This window comes from Gavia stellata, chromosome 6 (genome assembly GCF_030936135.1).
Source record: "Gavia stellata isolate bGavSte3 chromosome 6, bGavSte3.hap2, whole genome shotgun sequence".
Classification (NCBI taxonomy): Eukaryota; Metazoa; Chordata; class Aves; order Gaviiformes; family Gaviidae; genus Gavia; species Gavia stellata.
This window is the reverse complement of record NC_082599.1, coordinates 38,757,967-38,780,227: the sequence shown is the minus strand read 5'-3', so window position 1 is coordinate 38,780,227 and position 22,261 is coordinate 38,757,967. Positions and strand designations below refer to the sequence as shown.

Below are 22,261 nucleotides of genomic sequence, written 5' to 3'. Positions count from 1 at the left end.
GATGGTGTGGAAACACTGCAGCCTAGGTAGAGAACAATCATCCAGGAGATAGTCATAAAACAAAACTCCCAATGATTATGTTAGATTTGTCATGATTATGAATCTGTCAGCCCAGGGAAGAGCGGACACAACCATTCCTCAATAGCTAAAATAATTCTTAAGGGCAGCACACTCGGAGGAAAAACACAGGTCACTGGCTCCACATTCACCCTTACGAGGCACTGCAACATCCTCTGTGATTCCTTCTGCTGATAACACGTCCCTAAATCACAGGGAACAAAACTCCATATAGGTGATAGTATTAATACTGTTTATTGTCAAGCTATCATGCATGACGTTTGATGGCATCCATTTGTAGGAAAGTAAAGAACAGTTAGTTTACATACACCCTGGAGACAGAGGTCATGCTTAAGGATCAGGGAAATGTTTAATGGAGCCCAGATACAGACTTCTTGATCCCTTTGTGGAAGGAGGCCACTGGGCCCCTGTCTAGACATGGGCCATGTACAGCCAAAGATGCCATTCTACATGGCTGGCTGCGTGGAAATTAGCCTTAGGACAGCAATTACTCTGTCTGAGTCACCAAAGAAATAAGTTGACTCTCCTCCTTGTACGAAACAGTCTTTGGACTCCCCTCCTGGATGACTAGATTAGACTAAACTTCAGCCCTTCTTAAGGCAAGGGGTCAAATGAGACAAATCCTGCCTGAGCAGACTGGATTATTAGTGTTTGCCCTTTTTTGAGATTTCTGTTCTGCTTCTTTTTTTTTTAGGCCTCTTTTATTATAAAGTAGCTCTACTCATTAAATCATGCTCCGCTCCCCATCACTAGACTTAACCCAGTAGGTTCACAGAAGTTGCCAATAATAGTTTTGGTGGTCATCTCAGTTACTATGTGACATCTCAACTCCCACAGCTTCTGCCTTCATTTCTGGTAATGGGCTCAGCAAGGACCACAGACCTCAGTTTTGAGCCACTTAGCAAAAATCAATCAATCAATCAATCAATAAATCAGACTTGGCGCAAATGACAAGTGCCCCACATTGAGCTCTCATTAAATGATATTCTGTGATTCCGTAATACGAACTTTGATCATAATGCCTACCACAATGGTGATCAGCAGCATGGAAAAAAGGATTCACTGACATATTCTTAGGTGACAAGACAGGATGTCTCCTATTGCTGTTTTCTTGAAGGGTTCACACTTTCAACAGTGACTTTTTGTCTAAATTCAGAAACAGAGCCAGCTAAGGTTGAAAGCAGTTGTCACAGGAGAAAGTCGGAGCACAAGATGAGTATCAGTTCTGAAAAACTCAACAAAATGTCACAGTACCAGCTATGATACACCTTTCTGAATCTAGAGAGACTTGCTGTAAAAGAATCAGAGAATGCCCAATTTATGTATTTTTTATTATTTCAAGTCTTACCATACTTTATCAGTAATTACCTTAGCAAAACCTGAAAAGCTAAGGAGTACTTACTAGAAAGACTAGAACTGGCAAAAAAGCATGACAGACTTCCATGAATAATATTACAGGCAATACTGTTAACTAAAAGCTTTGAAACATACCAGTTGAGAAGGTTAATATTTATTAGACCTAAAAAAGTAACTAGAAGTTAGTTGTATGTTAAACAGAAAGGCAAAAGGAATGGTGAATGCTGACTCTTGGGGAATATTACAGTTACCAGAAGGTTTCTCACTGCATGCATATTTGACATGAAAAGATACTGGAGAAAATTGTCAAACCAAAAATGATACTGTGGAATTGGAAAGTGGGAGTAAGGAAAAGCAGGTTAGTTCTTCACTTAATTTGCTTTATTCTTCACAGAGTAGAGAGGATGAAAAAGAATCTTAGCAATAAAATGTTTACATAAAGCTGATGGAGCACTGTAAAGCTGAGTAAGTGTAAAAAGATAAAGCTTTAAACAGACAGATAAAAAGTAAAACTACCTAAGTTTTTTTTTAAAGAAAGATGAAGACAGAAGACACTATTTCTGTAACTGATGGGTGGTAAATGGTTAATACATTACTCAGAGCCATTCTTCAGCAATTTCTGAGAAATGGGCTTACATTAATTATACGGTAAGTAAAATTATCCATGGACTTCAAACCTTGTTCTTCACCATGCCTGGCTCTGTACCAAAGGTGACACCTTTCTGGATGTAGTTGTGAGAGACACTGGAATGACTGAATTGCTTTTTACTACTTCCTTGTACTTTGTGAAGATGATGATGTAATGCCAATGCTTGTGGTTTTGTGCTACCAGCACTGGGACTGACCTAGCTAAAGCAGGTCTGCTAAGATACCTATTAACTAAAACTGTTATTCTTCTGACTACCAAGACTGGCAATGCAGTGGAAAGAGGAAACTCTGTTTTACAGGAAGGATCATAAATTACGTCACATGAATCAAATATTTCTGACTTGTAAGTGGCATTTCTAATTATAAGGGAACAGTAACAAATACCCATACTGTAGCTATACACCATGCCCAGTTCTAAATATTCTAAAAAGTATTAATAATTCCTATGGTAGTAAAGAGTTATGCAGACTAGTAGCAAGCCAGCTACCAATGGGTGGCCATCATTCTTTGCTCATTTCTTCACAGCCACTAAGAAAGAGGAGAAAAGATTTTTTTTTTTTGCCTTTGTTCTTACTATAGGATTATAAAAAATATACTGCAGTTCACCTTGGAAGAACTGCCCGAGCCTGGATTTTCTGCCACCATTGTCTGAAGTTCAGACTTCCTTTCCAGTAACAACTAATTTTAAAACTATGACCTGCGTGTGCAAGAAAAGACACTTCTATGCAAGGAAGAGCCAATTTGGAAGCCACTGGCTTACTGGCAGTGTGCAGATAAATGATTCACCGGATGAAAAAGTCTAGTTACTAATTTTTTCATCTTCTATTGTTATTTTCAGGACCAAGACCAATACTGACTTTTGTATATTTCCTTTAAAGAGATTTTTCAGTTTTACTATATACACTTTCATATTTATAGCTTTGTTTCCAAAACATTAAGTTAGCACATATTATTAAATATATTTTTCTTATTTTTATATATGTAATTATATATATAACAATAACTGTTGAGTAGAAGGCTATCTGAAAGATGAACAGTGTTTGTACTCTTTAGGCACACATATTTTTCTTATATTTTTCATCATACAGCCAGAATTATATTATACAATTGATTATAATGGGGATGGACATCACAGAATCACAGAATGGCTGAGGTTGGAAGGGACCTCTGGAGGTCATCTGGTCCAAGCCCCCTACTCAAGCAGGCCCACCTACAGCCAGTTGCCCAGGACCATGTCCAGACGGCTTTTGAATATCTGCAAGGATGGAGACTCCACAACCTCCCTGGGCAACATGTGCCAGTGCTCCGTCACCCTCACAGTGAAAAAGTGTTTCCTGATGTTTAGACAGAGCCTCCTGTGTTTCAGTTTGTGCCCATTGCCATTGGTCATGTCACTGGGCACCACTGAAAAAAGCCTGGCTCCATCCTCTTTGCACCCACCCATCAGATATTTATACACTTCGGTAAGATCCCCCAGAGCCTTCTCTTCTCCAGGCTGAACAGTCCCAGCTCCTCATAGGAGAGATGCTCCAATCCCTGCATCACCTTAGCAGCCCTTTGTAGGACTCTCTCCAGTATGTCCATGTCTCTCTTGCACTGGGGAGCACAGAACTGGACACAGTACTCCAGGTGTTGCCTCACCAGTGCTGAGCAGAGGGGAAGGATCACCTCCCTCGACCTGCTGGCAATACTCCTCCTAATGCAGCCCAGGATACCATCAGCCTTCTTCAAGGGAAGGGTACATCGCTGGCTCATTTTCAACTTGGTGTCTACCAGGACCCCCAGGTCCTTTTCTGCCAAGCTGTTTTCCAGCTGGGTGGTCCTCAGCATATATTGGTGGATGGAGATTAAAGTGTAAGAGTAATAAGGGGGCTTCTTTGATAAGGCCAGTTCTTTTTCAACATGTAAAACATCACTGTATTTTTAAGTTCCACTCTGTGCTTAAAACTTATCAGTTATAGAAGCTCATTTTCACCTTATCTGAATCCCTAATGGCTTCTCTTATGGATGGTGAAGGGCTATTTTCATTTATTTTGCCCTCTCACCAATTAATATATATGCATAAACAACTGTCTCACATTGCAGTCATCTTGCAAACTCTTTTAAATAGGCACTTTTTTCTATGTTTGATTGTCATTTGGCATATACCTTTGGGCGTTATGATTACTTCTATTACATACAGTAACTGCACTTGCAGGCACGTCTGACTACACTTTGAGAAAGAACGTTCTTATTTTTTAAGTTGCAAATACTCATACTGTCAAATGAGGACCTCTCTTTAACTCCTGAAAAGTCACTGTTCCTTTGAAGAGCAAAATTAATTCTCTTGCAGTTAATTAGCGATGTAGCTGTTGAAACATTTCAGCATGTCAAAAGCTCTGTTTAATGTTTCATTCAGAATGCACAGTTGCCCATGGAGGAGCCAGTAGTTGCCAGCTTTATCGCTGAACTTTCTCATCATCAATACATGGACAGCTAAAATACGGAATGAGACTTCAGCTTTTGTTTTAATGAGACACTTCAACTTTCTGCATAAGGCACAGAAACAGAAATGATTGTTTATTTGCAACATAGTTTATAATTGGTGTATTAGTTCAGATGATGGCTGCTTCCCACTGATCCCTTCTCTTTTTTAAAAAAAATCAGCAATAGTGTGTAATTTAAAACGTCAAAAAATGCTCACAAAAGGGGTGGAGTTCTCTCTTGCACAGCAATTAGACTGAAACGGTAAGCTTTTAATAAGCACAAAATAAATTGACAGCTATTTTATATCTTTTGCTTTTGCCTACCATAAACTTGCTATTAGAAGCCGCTGCTCTAAAGGTAGCTCATTTAGTCCATTGTATGAATCAGAGTCTTTCCAAATTGTGCTCTCTCCTGCTTTTGCTTCAGATTTCAAAACAGTATCTTTCCACTAATAGACAGGTGATCAGTCCATAGATAATTTTGTTTAATGCACATGTCTGTTTTACTAAAATGCAGATGAAAGATGATGCAAATAGGTAAATTTAATAATTTAGAGGAGGTATCAACTATCAAATAAAATACAACTGTGAAATAAGTGAATTATTAGGGACCTACTCCAACAGATCGTGGGAGATTTTAATTATTTGAATCCACAGCTAAACTTGTAGTGCAAAAGCTTAAGGAGTCATGTTCTGCAGTTGGTGAGGGGTGTTCAGCCAGTGATGACCATCCAGTTGGAGCAATATCATATTTAATTAAAAAATCTGCCTTTCTATTCTGCACAGATTTAAAGAGTATTAAAAGCTTTGAAAATATAATTCAAAATTTGGATATGGAGAGAAGGAATAAACAGGGTCCTCAATAGCAATAGGAGAAGTGTAAAAGGGAAGGGTATTTGTACAACTCTAGTTTTAGAAGTCTCTTTAGGAGACTAGTCTTTCTTAGGGCTACTGTGTGGGGCCCAAGAAATAGAATTAAACAGGCTCTTCCTGAGAGCAAATCCAAGAACCCGACAGGGGTCTAAGTAAGCTGATGCAAATAGTCCTAATGCTTTAAATATTTCCTGGGAAATCTGTAAGATTTAAGAGTGCAGAGGGGTATTCACACTGCCTAATTTTAGGCAGGTAGGTCCTATTTCATGCTGAATCACACATAATCTATTTGACCTTGGATGGCATTTAAAACCCTCTGTGATTTAGGTGCTTTGAAACATTTTGTTCACAGAGCAACAATGAAGAATTTCCTCATGCAAGTCATTAAAGGTTTATGTCTAAAAACTAGAAATGTAGACAACGAAAAAAATCACAAAATACCTCCTTCATGCTTCATTGCCAAATATCTGTTTGAGTTAATGGCTGCCATTAAATTTAATCTGGTCACTAAAAATTACACCCCAAGACTTGCTACCAGTCTCTATTTTAACACTAATGCCAGTGCAATTAAAATGTAACATGGTTATTTCACATTTCCATGTTTTTAATCTATAAACCAGAAGTATCAAGACATTAAAATGGCACAATCAGGGCTCTGCCTGACTGAGAAATTGACATTTCTTTGGTAGGAATAAACACATGACATAAGTTAAATCACACCGCATTAGCAGACCTCCTATCTTACACAGATATACTTTAGCTTCTAACTAATGACCTGTTAGTTCCTGGCTGAAAATCAAGACCAGATAATCAGTTGGCATATATGAGAACAGCTCCGCTGAAGTAATTTTATCACTGGGCAGAATGTGGCAATGCATTTCCAGTCATCTACTTATGGCATCCTAAAAAAAACCCCTAACCAATGATCCCTGGACTCAGCAAAGCAGTCCAAGCATTGTATGAAAAAGCATGTGACTGAAATAACCGCAATAATGCCAAAAAATGGCATTAAAAGGGTCACCGTGAAGTATTTCAGTTACAGCATTTATGTTGAAGTAGTGTCAGCGCAATCCCCATTCCAGAAATGCACTCATATATTGACGTGATGCCTGTTTATCTGGCTTGTCAAAGAAGCCAGCACATTTCCTGAAAACTTATTAACCTTTAGCAAAATCCAAATCATTGCTTTTGGTAACTCTGTTATTTTTGACATGTGTCATTTTATCATTTCTCTAACCAAGGGCACAAGGGTTTGCTTTCAACTATTCAAGGGTATGAGGTGGTCCTAGTCCTGGAGGCTGTTCAACAGCTTTTCAGAGATCATCTTGGTCTTCCCCACCTAGCCCTGCATTTGCGCTTCTCTGGATAGAGAAATGTAAATATTTTTAAAGGCCGAAACTGCAGACTCAGAATCAGTTACAGAGATAGTAACTCATATGGCTCAGGAAAGCCATGTGGTTTAGAGAATTTATGTTGGTAACTTACAAAAATTACAAAATTAGTTGCACTCAGCATAGGGGCTGCTTCTATGCTAGGGACTTCACTGAACTCTGCAGCCTAAACACAATTTCAAGGCTCGGCCATCAGAGATGAGAACTACTCTGCCATGCAAAGCATGCATAATGACCTGCAGAAGAATAAAAGGTTAGCAAATAATTAGACCTTTTTTTGGCTTCCTTTACAGGTCCTGTAGTATTTGCTGCAATATTTGCTTCTATACATTAAAGCATGAAAAACAGGAAAAACACCACCCACCTGCAAAGCATATTAATCATTCCCACAGTTCTCTGATAAAACTCTGAATAATCAGGGCTCCTCGGATATGAGGCAATACTGTACCTGTGTACTGTCTCTGTTACAAACCCACATTTTTCTTTTAATTACAGTCTTTTGGTGGACTTTTAATTACAGTTTTGCTGGATCTAAGCATGTCAATTACATTCAAGGCCAATTGAATTATTATTTTATGCAAAGTTAGTTTCTGGATCTTCAACTTATCTTTTTTAAAAAAAATAGTTTTGATTAACCAATGTCAGATACTAATGAGGCACCCACCTTCTCTTCAAATACGTTGTAGAAATGGACAAACACTTCACACTCTTTTCTATTATATCACCACCCACCATTTAACTGCTTCCCTAGTACTGCTGTTCCTACAGTTGTTAATTTGGATCTAAATAATAAAGAAATGTTTATCTTCTTAAAATTAGGTTCCACAACAATCAATTTATGCTGACAAGATTCTTATGGCTTAGAAAGGTCTACATAACTAAACTTTCCTCCCTGCAATCTTAGCAATAAAAAAGTTACTACCCATATTTAAAATAACTAGAAAACGATCATGGACAACTTCCTCTCAGAAGAATATGGTTTATGTATTGTTTCCTTACTCAGGCGGAATTTTAATTGCCTTCTGGAAGTCTGTAATTCTTGCAGGAGCTTTTTACTACAGCCTGGCACTTCTACAGTTGATTATGAGTTCTTACAGTACCCTATAGTTGCAAAATACTTTGTATGAAACACTATAACATTTAAAATACACTTAGGTCTTCCACAAGTTTCATCAAACTAACCAACAGGGCTGTGCAAAATATCCTGATGCGTGGGCATGGGTGACAATTTTGCTTTGAAAGTTGCAACGTTGACTGCATTTTCCCTAGAGAAACACAGTGGTTAACGGCATGTCATATGAGGCAAACCCCAGGTCTCTGTAACATTTTAATCGTCAAATTAAAACACATCCAAAACAGTGCTCGTAGGACAGATGTACAAGTGCCTACAGAGGCATTGAGTGGGAGGACAGAATTTAGCCACCCATAATGTGTAAAGGAAAATGCGACTGCTGCCTGGCTAATATCCCAATTTCCTACTTTGCAAATTTTAAAGACGCATATAACGCAAGAATATTTAAGTGTCTTAGAACACATGGAGCTTCTTTATATGTGAGAAGTAAATCAAATACAGTGAAAGCAGTAATTCCCATGTAAAAATGGATTTTGCTTCTGTATAATTAGAGATAGGCTTGTTATTTTTACATGAATAAATTACAAAGGAAGGAGAAACCACAATTCTTCTCAGTAACTTTTCTGGAATTGTTTTTCACCCTTGTAGAAATCACAAAGAAAATTTATTTCTTACCCCACTATACCCCACCTATCTTGCAGATACACTCGGAAGACAGTCAAGCCAGTACTTAAAAGCTCATCCATCAGATCTTTGATCATAAAATCAGTAAATTAAGAAAAAATATTCTCTTCCTTGGAGTTATTTTTAAAGATACACACAGGTGCCACAATTTTGAACAAACCCTCTAACTCATTCCACTAAAACACTTTGTGTAAGGTCAATTAATTATGAATAAGGCTATGGTTTTGGCACAATAATATTTACTATATTTCATGGCAGAAGCGCAGGGAAAAGAAGAAATATTCGTCAAAATCTTAGCAAATATATTTGCTATTAGCTTCCAGCAGTTCAATAATAACCAATATTCAACACAATATCAGTAAGCAAGTACACTTTCTACTGGGATTTCTACTCCGAATGATAAAGTTTAGGCGTCAAATACCCTCATTTTTTTTTCCTGTGGGCCAAAATCAGCATCCGATCTTCATGACCCAGCACAGGCTCCCCTTTAAACAGCAAATGAGTCAAAATTTCAATAGCTATGGACACAAAAAAGATGCTTTCCATCATTTGCCTCCTAGTAATGAAATCAAGTAGAGCTTTGTTCCTCTGACAGTCTTCATCTAACAAAATGAGGTTCAAGTTCAAGTATTTCTTGAATCCCAAAGAATGAACATGTGTTTACACGCTCAGACTCAAAACTGTCAGCATAGTTAGAGTAATGTTACTCTGGAGCACAGAGCGGGGAGAACAAAACAAATTCAAGCCTTTCCTTTGGGAAGATTTGGCAAATCTCCAAAGCTATATGATGCAATTTTTTTTTAAGCTAAGAGTTGGTTTAAGCATTGGTGCCGAGCAAGAACTGCAAGTCTTAGTAGCAACCACCGCTCTGCAGTTCTGCTCCGATCTTGGGAGACAGGAAAGCTGGGTAAAAAGATGAGCTAGTGCTCTCATCTCCAACACCACCCGAGCTAGGATGGAGATTTCATCTTGTAAATACACTAATCCACATGAAATGCTTTTCTTAAAAGATTTTCCTGCTTTTCCTATATGTTTGCTAATCATACAGGAAAGCTTGTCAGAGCTTGTCAGATCATCCTAGTAGCTAAACCTCCCAAAATACAGATTTTCTTGAGAATCCAGAGGCTGAGGTTTCTATTTGTCTGCGGGTTTATTGGCAACACCAAAGGTTTGTAACTAATGACTGAGACTATGTGCTGCCCTACAAGCCACCCCAAATGAAGCTAAATTTTTGCCAAGCTTTTGCTTCATTTCATCAACATTATTTGATGCTCGCAGAGAGACAGTGAGCAACTATGTCAGCTTTGTGCACCAGGAACTATAAAAATATTCTACAGTTATAAAATATACATTTATTTTAAACTTTCACTTCTTGTGCTTGTTATTTTCAAGGATAGTTAAAGGTAAACCAGGCTGAGAGAGTAAATATGCCTGCTTATGACAGCAGAAAATAGACCTGAATATTAAAAAGAAACACATCTCAAAAGGCAAGCACAGTGAGACTTAAATCCAATTTGTAAGACAAAAGCTAACCAGATCACTTACTAGTGCCATCTGATAGCATTTAATATTGCTTGAAATTCATTAATATGCTACGTAATGTAAGTACAGTGCATGTATACAAAATTAATTCTATTAATTTCTACATTTGAAAAATCTACTGAAAGAGCAGGAGAATAATTACAAGGCAGTCTTACCCATCTGTGGAAAAGGCACAGCAAAACCAATCTAAACCTCAGGAGAATAATTATCCCATGAGACTCCCACCTCCTGGGAGTGCCCATTATTGTGTTAGGAGAACATAAAACTGACAGCTATTCAGAAAGACCTCCAGAGCAATTTCGGCTTAGCTCTACTGCTTATCTTACCTTGTCATCTTTTTAGAATATCTATAAGCTTCCAGCTAACTTACCAATATAATATTTTACTTCTACAAGCAAGCAATAAACGCTTCTTTTACAGCATATACTTTGTCTAACAGACCAAATGTTGGAAAAATGCTTATGCATCTTAAATAAAAGGCTATTCAAATTTAAATGGCTTTATGGAGTAATAATATTTCATTTAGATCTGCCTACTAACTGCTGATTGCTTAGTCAGATTAGGTGGAACTCCAAATGAGACAGAAGCGAAGCATTTTATTATCATTAAATATTCCCATTATGGCGGCATTTGGAACCCAAAATTAGGTTTGGTGTTATGTCCAACTGCTAACAAGTACAGTTTAAAAATAAAACACAGCAGTTGCTGACCTAAAAGTGCTTGTGATTATAGCGTGCGGCAAGCATCCAACAGATAAAAGGAAAAGGGATGGAAAAGCAAAAGGGTAACAGGAGGGCTATCCGTTTCACAGTCATAAGTACCAGTCACAGCACCCTCCCCTAACTACTAAGAGAACAGTTTCATCTGAATGCAACACAAAAATAGCTAGAAAACAGAAGAAGATGGTGTTAAAAACAAACAAACAAACAAAACAAGAAGCACGGAGCATCACACAAACACACTAGGGATAACATCAGCTGATTTGTTATTACATTGGGAAGCTTTGCTTATAAATGTTAAGAAAAATGGTGGAGATTTAGTTCCTTCTGAGAGCATGAGAAAAAGCAACCTCAATACATTTATGTTACATTTTTACTAAAGTGACACATCACATAAATAATAAAATTAATCAGGATCAAGGTTTTGTAATAACATATTTCTACTGAAGAGTGAGTTATTCAAAAGCAAACTGCAGCTCACCCTGAACATAGCCTTCCCTGCTAAGGTGCACCAGAGAACAGCACCTGACTTCACTGTGTTTTCAAAGACATGCCTATACCCTATTGCTCAGCAGTTTGATTTCAGTGCATCATTTTATCTGATGCCAGTCAATTTACTTACACCGCCGCTGTGCAAAGGCTGGTCCAGAGTCCCCAAATGGTAAACATTTTCAATAGAGAAATGCTTCTTTTCTGAAACTAATTTATTGTCTAGAAGAACCACATTTCCTCCCAGCTTCTCACTCATTAGGGTCCAAAACTCAGTCCCCACTGGAGTGAAGAGGCCAGATTTGAGAGCAGTCATGTATATCTGATGAGGTCCACGAGGCACACAATTGGTGCCATTAGACAGTGAAATTCAGGAGAACGCCAAGTTCTGTTGCAGACAATTTATGATGACATAACCCTTGGCTAAAAGAGCCGTGAAATGTGAGCTTCCATCTAATGACCCAGTGGTTGTGCTCAAAAGCACTAACAAAAAATCAACATGAGGTGGTGCTTCGTGATCATTAGCTGCAAATCACACCTCCCGAAGAAATGCATTGCGAGCACTAATATAATAATAATATAATATATATATTATATAATATATATATTATATAATATAATATATATATATTATATAATATATATATATATTATATATATATAATATAGCAGGAGAGCCTTGTACAAATGCTGATCTCAAAACACTCACTTGAAAATGCTCCAGTGGTTTTATAACAATGGAAGCGATGACTAATTAGGTGCCAAAGTGGTTTGATGCCAGCTCTGAAAAAAGCTTTTGCAGCTTTTATGATTTCTCTTAAAACAGATTCAACTTAAAGTTGCAATGTCCTTCAAAGTACAGGTATCTTTTCGCACCAGTTCCTACCAGGATTTCAGAGGCGTGCTCTTGACTGCTCCTGCCGCTGTACAGAAGTGTTAGCCTAGCAGGCATGCTACTTTTTGTGTATCTTAGTTTGGTGGACTACATTCTTGCACCACTTATTCTGCATCTAAATGATTATCTTTATTGTCTTCTGAACAATAGGTGACAAATACTCGCATGGTTTACTTCAAAAGTGCTACAAAATATGTATTAGCTTTACATTTAACAAAAGGTGACTGTAAGTGGGAATAAAGTAGCATAATCAGTACTAAAGAAACATCTCCTCAGAGGTAAAAAATGAATGCAGCCTACAACTGAGTGAGACGCCCATGATATTCCAACTCAATAAATTTTTTTTATATCAGAGAGTGCCAAACTTTGATTTATAAAACTTACAATTGCTCCATTGACTTCAGTAGGGTGGGAGTGATTTATTTCAGCCAAAGAGCTGTCCAGAATTATATATAAGCATCGTGAGCTCAGAAATCCCAGTGGCTATGGTGTTAACAGCAGGTAGTTCTCATGCTCCTCTTGGTAAGCTCAATACCTGTGACTGCAATGTACTCTACACTGAAGTATCAAGAACTTACGCTTATCAATTATAATAATTTTATTCATGCACTATATAATAGTAGCCAGAAGCAGCTACTCTCTGATTTATCCCTTACAGTCCAGAACTCTTGCCACTGAAATGGCACTTGATTTTTGCACCCATGTCCAGATCTACAGAAGTATTCTCCTATGACACAATTTACACAAACCGCTAAAGTAGTAAAGATTAAAACAACCTGCAGAACTACAGAAGTATATTCCTCAAACTATCCACTGGATGAACACAGATTCTGCTGATCACTGAAATAAGTATCTAACCTGATGAAAAAAAACCCTACTAAAAACCTCTTTAAAAGCTAAGCTAAAAAACTACCAAAATCCCAGACTAGAAGCAGTATCAAACACTTTTTAATTCAAATCCAGTTCAAGTTCAGTTCCTTCATCCATAAATATTGTGAAGAAAACCTTATTTCAGAACTGAAACCTGAATCTTTACCTATAACAGAAGTAAAACACAGCAGCCCTGACCAAACACCAGTACTATACAAGCAGATTTAAAAATGGATGTGCTCCGGCAGCTATATCCTAATACAGCTGAAAAAGTTCATCGAGGTCCATCTTTCTTCTGAATATGCTCATACACATTTACCAGCATATATAGATGTAGATTTCTCTTCCTCACAAACTCATTAAGATTCAGCCTTTAATTTTACAAGTGTGATCTGTGTACTCCATCTCACACACTCACTACAACTCTTTTGATCACTTCAGGTTTCAGTGGATTTTTCATAAAAGAGTATATGGAACGATCGGTAAGTTTTCTTCCCTCTTTGCACTGACTTCCAAAACAAATTTTGTGGTTTTACCAATTTTTTATTCTGAGTTTCACAGGTCCAGCTAGAAAAAAGAGAAACCAGTGACACAGCTCAGGGATGTATCAGGAGGGAACACCCTGATATTTAGGCATGACAAAGGATGGGTTTGCAATTAAAGGGCAGTACTGAAACGTCAGATATTAATTTCTAAGTCTTCCAAATACTCCCTGTGTTATGCTCCATCTGTGTAAGAGAGAAAACCAGCAGAGTCTTTCTCCCAGCCTCTCTGAGCTTTCCTGGGGATGAAGCCACCTTGCCCCGAGCCTTGTGCAGCAGCAGAGTCCCAGTTCAAATCTGGCTTTTAGACATCATGGTAAAATGAGACGCAAATATGTCTGCTACCTCAAACAACAGAGCACCTTTCAAAAGAAGTGGCTCTCTACACTGACACAAAGCAGGGGCAGGGTAGAAAGAGAGGCAGACAGAAGTAAATAAATCCAATCTTCAGTGCGAAGTTCAGTGGAGTAAATATTTCTAATCCGACAAAAATAGCTCTGTAGCGCTGCAGTGCTCCACTCGGGGCACAGAAATCAATGGTAGCTGTTGAGAGCATCGCTGAAGAGGGGTACAGGGAAGAAAACGTCTGTTGCATTACGAGTCAAAATGAGTCTCAGGAGCTTTCCTTCAGTATTTCCAAACGGAGATGTCCATAGCAGGCAGTGGGAGCTGAATTCCCTCCCTCCACTCTGATTTCAGCTTCAACCCCTCCATGGCGAAGGAAGTAAGAAGCTGTAGGGTGTGGATGTGGAAGGAAATCAAGAAGGAGCATGAGTGGCTGTGCTCGCACCTGGTGGCACATCCCAAAAAGTGATGGCTCCACACCTGCCCAAAGCACAGCAGGAGGCTTGATTCCCTGTCCTCCCTGTGGCCCCTGCGAGAAGAGACGCTCGTCCGTGTGGGCTGGCAGCGTGCCGGCAGAGCACAGCCCCAGCAGCGGTGGCACGGCACAGAGAACCTGCTGGATCACACCTGCGTCTACCAGCCACCCTCTAACTGAGCGCTTTAATGTGGTTTCTGCTCTCTCACACTGCTTGTTCCGGACAAAAAGAGCAGGTCAGGTCAGACAAACCTGCTGCTGAATGTTTATCTTGGCGGCTGTTTATTGCTTTTACTTTTAGTAGCACAACGGGGCTTCGGCGGGCACCTCTGCCTCTCGGGCTCATCCCGTAAGTGCTCCTGCAGGCTGGGCTAGTCCCGTCTCACCACCTGCTTCTGAAGGCCTTCAGTTCTGACCACCGAGGTGAGTATTTTCAGCCGGCATCTTCACTGCCTCAAACGGTTATTATCACTCTGAGCACTCTTTTCATTAGCCAAACATTTCTCTACACTCTTTTAAGCTGAAACCACCACTTCTACTTAATGGAATAGCAATTAACTTGAAATACTTGGCTTTTTACTGCAATGCATCACTCTTTCACAGTCTGATATGCTAATAAAAATTGTATGCTAACATAATGTATAAAATATCATCTCTCATTTTAAACTAAACCACAATTTATTGGCTCCAACAGTGCAATACTGATCTACCCAATGAATATTAATGTATTAACTTAGGTAGCAGAGTCTTACACCATCAGGGAACTAAATCAGAGCAGAGCAGACCATGCAGTGCACTGGAAAAAGTCTTAGTTTTTCTGTTTCAATAGAATCTCAATTCTACTCCAACCTGAATGCAGCTCTAGACTGAAAAGTAAACTTGAAATTATAAGGTATTTTTTGCTCTCATACTTCATAAAATATTCCTTCAACCCCCCCAGTAAACAAATTAATTGGCAATCTTGCAAGCAAAAATCTCAAGTTCTTTTACTTCTTCTAAGGCATCATTAACAATTCTAGGATGCTGGCAGGACAAATTATGCTCTCAGTTATATCTCTACAACCCACCTCTCTCCTGCTTATGCTCTTAATCCTTACTCAGCTCCACTGAAAATGCAAATCTTTACAATTATGACTCTAGGGATAATGGTACAGCATCACTGCAGTGAAAATGCCCATTTACCCCAACAGTGCTTAAACACCAAGCCTTGCACTGGCATGGATAAACATACATTAACTGCAGTGTTTAAATGTTTAAGCTACTATTGAGCAACCACCACCCAAAACCAAGCCAGCAAACAGCACTGCTAGACACCATAGAGAGCTACACCCATCCATTTAATCTGAAAAAGGAAGCTGATGCAATGCAAGATGACATGAGAAAGTGATGATTGATTTAGTTCCTCATGAATAACAAAGTACTCCCTAACTCCACAAAGGAGCAGATAAGTGCAGGAAGTAACTGAAGTACTGAGACAAAAGTTACCAGCAAACAAAAAAAGAAAAATCCAAGTATGGTGGGACAGACAGAATTATCCAGGAAAAAAACAAATCTCAAATAGCTGTATAGTTCAGGTGTCTCTTCTAATTTCAGGTCATGTACTTGTTTTTTCCTGTTCAAACTGGACAAGGACATGTCTTCCTTACCCACTTCTAAAAGTTATTGTTATATACCCAATTCCAGCTCTATTCATTATTCATTTACTGATTTGGAATTTCATTTTGCAAACAAGCTGTTATTGAAAATCTTTCAAGAAGTGTCTCTTGTGACCTTTGAGCTGTCTTCTTAAAAGAAACATAATTCTAAAATACAGTTGTGCAGCAGACCTCGCACACTGATGTTTCACTGAGTAAACTGAATTAAGGTCAAAGTCAACTGCTCTTTTGTTACTCTCTGGTACTAGAAACTAACCAGGGATAAGCCATTTCAGCTTGAATAAGAAATGCAATTAATGAAACAGTGGACATTTGTGCTGCCATTAATGCATTACAAAACAAACAGATGTGCTGGAAGATTGACTTGAAAAAGCTTTCACAACATTATTTATTTATCCATCCTATTGACAATTCTAGTTACTAACAAAATGTACTAGAAAACACATCCACTAGAGCTAAATATGTATAAAAGAAAGTTAAAAGTATCAAAATATAAAAGTAATAATAGCAAAAAAGTGGCAATACCAAGGGAAGACCAAATGCCCATCTCACCCAACACGCCATTTCCAACAATGGCCAACAACGTTGGCTCAGCAGAAGAGTTTGAGAGCAGGGCAACCAAGCTGAAGGAGGTTCCTTCCCACATGACACCATCAGAGCTACATCATACCCACTCACTCTGGAGTGTTTTGGACATAAACAATCCTACAGCATACATCAGTACCCACAGGGAATAACCATGGGAAAAGTTTTATGTATGCATTGCTTTTTCTTGACTTTAAAATACAGAATGTAGCCAGCTGCCATTATTTGGTCTCTGAAGTAAAAAAACATGCAAACTGTAGACAGGTTCACTTCCTATATTTCAATTTTATGACACTTTAACTGCACTGAATTCAAAAGTAGTAACACTGTAGTATAACTGTAAAAGTATTATGTTGAACCAGAGCAATTCTTCTGTACAACATGGCCATTTACTCCAGTATCCTAATATAATACATATTTATAATAGAGTGCCTGGTGAGATAAATTAGTCATACTGTAAATAGCCATCAGGGATATGGAAAGTAATAGTTTCTCATGACCTGCTACATGTGTACAAAAGCAGGTGACTGAAATGATATAAATATTAAGACGGTATCTTTAGCAGGCACTCCTCTGCCCTGGAGGGAGAGCGACTGGAACACCATCTGTGGACTTCCAGCTTCCCTGTGCTTTAATGAACACCCAAGCCACAGATACACATCCCCTCCAAGAAGCAGTTCTGCTGGTTATAAAGGCAACAGAGAAGGAGTATAAACACATTGCTCGGTCACTAGGAGTTACCATCAGGAAGGTCAAAGGCCAGCTACAGCTGAATTAGCAAGCTATGCAAAGGGAAACAAGAAGGGCTTCTGCAAGCAATGCCAGCAGCAAAAGGAAGTTCAGGGAAAATGTAGGTCCAGAGTTGAATGGGGTAGACAACCCTCTGACAGGCAACATGGACAAGCTTGCTTCCAGATCTCTGCATGCACCTCTACAGTTTGGGAAAGAGACGGGCAGTTGACAGCGGGGAAGTAACTGGTTAGGGACTCATCAGCAAAACTAGAGGTATTTATTAAAATACCTGGGGCTGGATGGGATTCATCCAAGGGTGCCAAAAGAGTTGGCTGATGTGATTGTGTGGCCATTATGTATGAAAAAATGCACACAATCAGGGTAGGTTCCCAGCACCTGCAAAAATGCTGATATTATGCTTACCTTAAGAAAGGCAAGAAGGGGGACCAAGAAAACAACAGGTCAGTCAGCCTCGCCTCAGTCCCTGGACAGGGCAGGGAACATGTTCCTTGGAGTCCACTTCCAGACACATGAAGGACAAGAAGGCAATCAAAAACAGTCAACGCAGGCAGACTATACTTGATCGCGCTGACTGCTTTCTGTTACAAAATGACCTGCTATGTGGATGAGGAGAGGGAGGTGGATGCAATCTACCTTGACTTACTAAGGTTTTTGACGCTGTGACCCTCCCATACTCATTTGGGAGTTAAGGAAGCAAGGGCTAGAAGAACAGACTCTTAGGTCAGTTGAAAATTGTTTGGTAGGACTGACAGTCCTGAAGGGTGATAATCAATGACTTTACAACTGCTTTGCAGCTGGTAATGAGCAGAGTACCCCAATATCAATAGCGGGCTGATATAGTTCAATATCTTCATCAACTACTCGAGCGATAAGACAGACCCCTCAGCAACTTTGTGGATAATAGTAAATTACTGTTTAGCTTAATCTTTCCCTGAGAGATTCAGTTCAGAAGGACCTTGATAAACTGAGGATTGGGGCAACAGAAACTTCATCATGTTCAACAAGAAGCGTGAAGTTCGGTGTCTGAGGCAGACTAACTCCATACATTACTGAAGGCTGGGAATTGACTGGTTGTGTAGCTGCCTTGCTGAAATGACCCAGGGGTTATGGTGCATTCCAAACTGAATATGAACCAACAGCACGCTTTCTTCACGAATAATACAAAGACCACACAGAAGGCACATTACCCACAATGAGAGGTTAAGGGAGCTGGGCTTTGTTAGTGTGGCAGAGGAGGCCAAGAGGCAATCCAATAGCAGCCTACAATTGCTTAAAGAGCAGCTGGAGTGATGACAGACTCAAACTCTCCTCGGGAGTTGCAGACAATGCAGCAAGTGGCAAACTTCACAAACTACAGTTGGATGGTTCAGATCGGACGACGAACATGATTAAACAAAATTCTGGGCAGCAGTGGAACAGGCTGACCAGAGAGATGGTGCAGTATCTGTTCTTGGAGGTTTTCAAGATTAAGCTGGACAAAGCCATGGTTCACCAGATACAGCGCTGGAAATGGGTTTGATTCAAGACCTCCAAAGGCCCCTTCCAACCAACTTTTCTATAATTCAATGAAAAGATTATTGCCCAGCTCCCTCACACAGCCCTCCTGCCAGATGTCTCAGCTCACAGAAGTGCAGCAGGTAGGGTTAAACAAAGCCATGGTTTTTAGGCTGCATAAATTAACCAAGCTTGTTTTGGATGGAACAAGGTCAGGAAACATCTTAAACAAGCATATCTGTGGGAAGATCTGAGAAAATAGTTACTTCCAGCAAGACAGCCATGATAAGCAACTGAGGATGGGCTGGAAAAAAAGCTGCAATGTTTCAGTGTTGGCAATAGCTGCTATGTAAGTAGCTGCATGCTTCTTAGCTTCTGCCAGGATTGTTCCCTGAGCACACCAAAAACTCCATGCCTTCCTCACCTCCCAGCAGTGGCTCCACAAACAGCTGCAAGAAGTTTCATGTCTTGTCCTCTTTTCTTCCTGATTTCCAACCAAACAGTCAGGTCCAGCTCACTGACACACATTACATTTCTCAAACAGTGAAACTCATCAGATCTGGAGTTCAAAAGTTATCACACTACATCCAAGCAGAAATGCCAACCGTGTTGAACACAGTCTTAACATCTCAGCCAAAAGTTTCCAATAAAAGCAGTTTAGAAGCTGATTAACAAGATCCAATTAGCTGATTAGTCAAGATCCAATGCACATTGGTATACAGAGTGCAAAGCTATTAAAATGGTGGTGGATGAAGAGGTAAGAACAGAGCTAATAGCTTCTGATGGTGTGGCACTGGCAGAGATAATCCAGTGGCTGAAAGCCAGGTATACCTGTCAGGTATACCATGGGATGCAGTGCTTGGTATATTCTTTCCAAAGAAGATAAAATCATCATTATCTTCTGCCCGAATCTGCCAAAGAAATGATGCGTCAGACTGGCATGTAATTTATACTTATTTAAAACAGATTAATCTGACCCAATCACTACCACACTTAAGACATACCTGTGCATTGGGACATCTTATCGCTTATCTTATACCTTATCGCTTTCTACAACTACCTGAAAGGGGGTTGCAGAGAGGTGGGTGTTGGTCTCTTCTCCCAAGTGACTAGTGACAGGACAAGAGGAAATGGCCTCAAGTTGCGCCAGGGGAGGTTCAGGCTAGATATTAGGAAAAAGTTCTTTACTGAGAGAGTAGTGAAACATTGGAATAGGCTGCCCAGGGAGGTGGTAGAGTCACCCTCCCTGGAGATATTCAAGGAGCGTGTGGATGTGGCATTGTGGGATGTAGCTTGATGGACATGGTGCTGTGTGGTGTTGGGTGGGTTGTGGCATGTTGTTGTTGTTGTGTGATGGGTTTTTTGTGTTTTTGTTTTTTTTTTTTCCCCCCCCCCAGGTTGGACTTGATGATCTTACAGGTCTTTTCCAACCGTAGTGATTCTGTGATTCTGTGATTCTGTGATTCTGTGATCTGGACACAAACCCACTAGTTACTGGTAAGCTGCTGAGACAAACCGGTTTGGTCCCTCTGTCAGGCCTCAGATTGTCCAAAGACTAAGCCTGGACAGACGGAGCATAATGAAATGTTTCTAGGGATTTGTCTCAACTTAGCCATCTAGAAGTTGTGCATCTAGTCTGAGCCAGTCATTTGGGCTACTTTAATTATCAGTCTAGAGAGATGCTTCCAGCTGTGTTTGAGTCCTGTGTAAGATGGATGGAATAAACCTTCTTTTCTGCTCCCTTCCCCTCCCACCGAGGCAGCTACAAATCTCCACTCCTACGATAGAGAAGAAGCATTTCAGAACAGTATGACAAGTGGTCCATCATGGGGGAGGTTTTGAGAGGATTTTTATCTCTGTCTCTACAGCACAAAATCTGCTATGTGACTGCGTGCTGGAAGAGAAGATAAAGGAGAAATACTAGATAAAAATATTGCTTAACTAAATCTTTCAGACTTTTGGAAGGGCCGTTATTCTCAAGTCAAGAATTTCTATTCAAGGTTATGAAGAGGTCCTGAACGTGTCCATGCACAAAGGAGATGCACAACACATATATGCATATGCACAACTTCATCTATATAGCTCAGAGCAAGACTGCACTTCTAATTGTGTAAAACTGAAATCCTATTGCCCACATGAATTAAGAGAATGCTGATAGAGAAAAGATCTCATGGGATCAATTTCAATCCCCGGATGAATACACACACATCAAACTGATTTCAGGAGAGTGCAAAATTTGCCCCTCAAGAGTTTCAATTTATGTGAAATCACCACAGGAAAATTAATTTCCAATCCACAATATAAAATTTTGCTACCTATTTTGCTGTTGCTACATAGTCAAAGTTCCTGTTAACATAAGGACCTCTACAAAGCATGCCAAAGGAATTTAACATACCTAACATAAAGAAAACCCCCCAAAGCCTCCTGAACTCAGCCCTACTACCTGTGTTTTATAAATTAGATGTTGGCTGTTGTGTAGCTGTGCTCAAAAATTGTCTGTATCTACTTATTGCAACTAACAACTCTTTTGACCATTTTTAAAACAAAGGTAGGAAATGGGAACAGAATTGTAAATAATTAAAATTACTTCTTTTGACAGAGAGACAGGAAATCACTGTTTTAGTTTCTAAATCCTGAGTTTAAGAAGTTCCCTTCATGAGGAACATTTGCTCATTTTTTATTGGACACATGCTTCAACAAAGAAAACTGAAAAGGGTGACACTAAATGACAGCTAACAACACTGATTTTGATATCAGAACATGTTTTTTTCCTCAAATGAACTGCACAGTGGCAATAATGAAGTTTTACTTTTTCCTCTCATGTGATACCCATTTACTGAAGATGTTCTCCTCTCTGTTCCCAGGTCTGCAGAAGGTCAGGCTACCCTCACAAAGATGGCTCTAGCGAACGGGAACTGCCACACGACCCGTTAGATCCCAATAGAGCATTATCAAACATTGGCCTTTCCCCAGACTGGATACTTGGGGCTGGATTTGTGGCACAGCTTTCATTTTATTTTCCAAGAGGAACACTTCAGTGAAATAAAATTCACCAGCCTGTAGCTTATTCCACTCCGCCAGGGAGGAAAACAAAAGGAAATTCATAACTCTCCTGAAAAGCCATTCAGTGCTCAAAGCCCCACTAATGACAGGGAAGGAAACAGAAGATTATTCCCATTCGTGACCCAAACTTAGCTTTAAATTGTTAGGATGGCAAAAATAAGAACAATGACGTGCTGCTTAACTTGGCACTTAACACAGTATAACATCTGGAGCAAGAAAGAAATAGAGAAAATAAAATACCAGAGCACTGTACCTGATATTGACTCA

The 22,261-nt window shown here is 39.4% G+C and overlaps 1 protein-coding gene across 2 annotated transcripts in view; it reads right to left on the bottom strand.

The window, feature by feature from the left end:
* The window catches only part of CHN2 (chimerin 2), a 167,177-nt gene that overhangs the window by 100,821 nt on the left and 44,095 nt on the right, over nt 1-22,261 (bottom strand). The window contains exon 1 of one of the 2 annotated variants that reach the window (XM_059818277.1): nt 10,265-10,300. The exons of the other annotated variant lie outside the window; for it this stretch is intronic. Within the exon in view, the coding sequence (XP_059674260.1) occupies nt 10,265-10,268 (4 nt within the window). The 5' untranslated portion in view covers nt 10,269-10,300. Of the gene's footprint in view, nt 1-10,264; nt 10,301-22,261 lie in introns of those variants that run through there. 2 annotated transcript variants of the gene reach the window in all.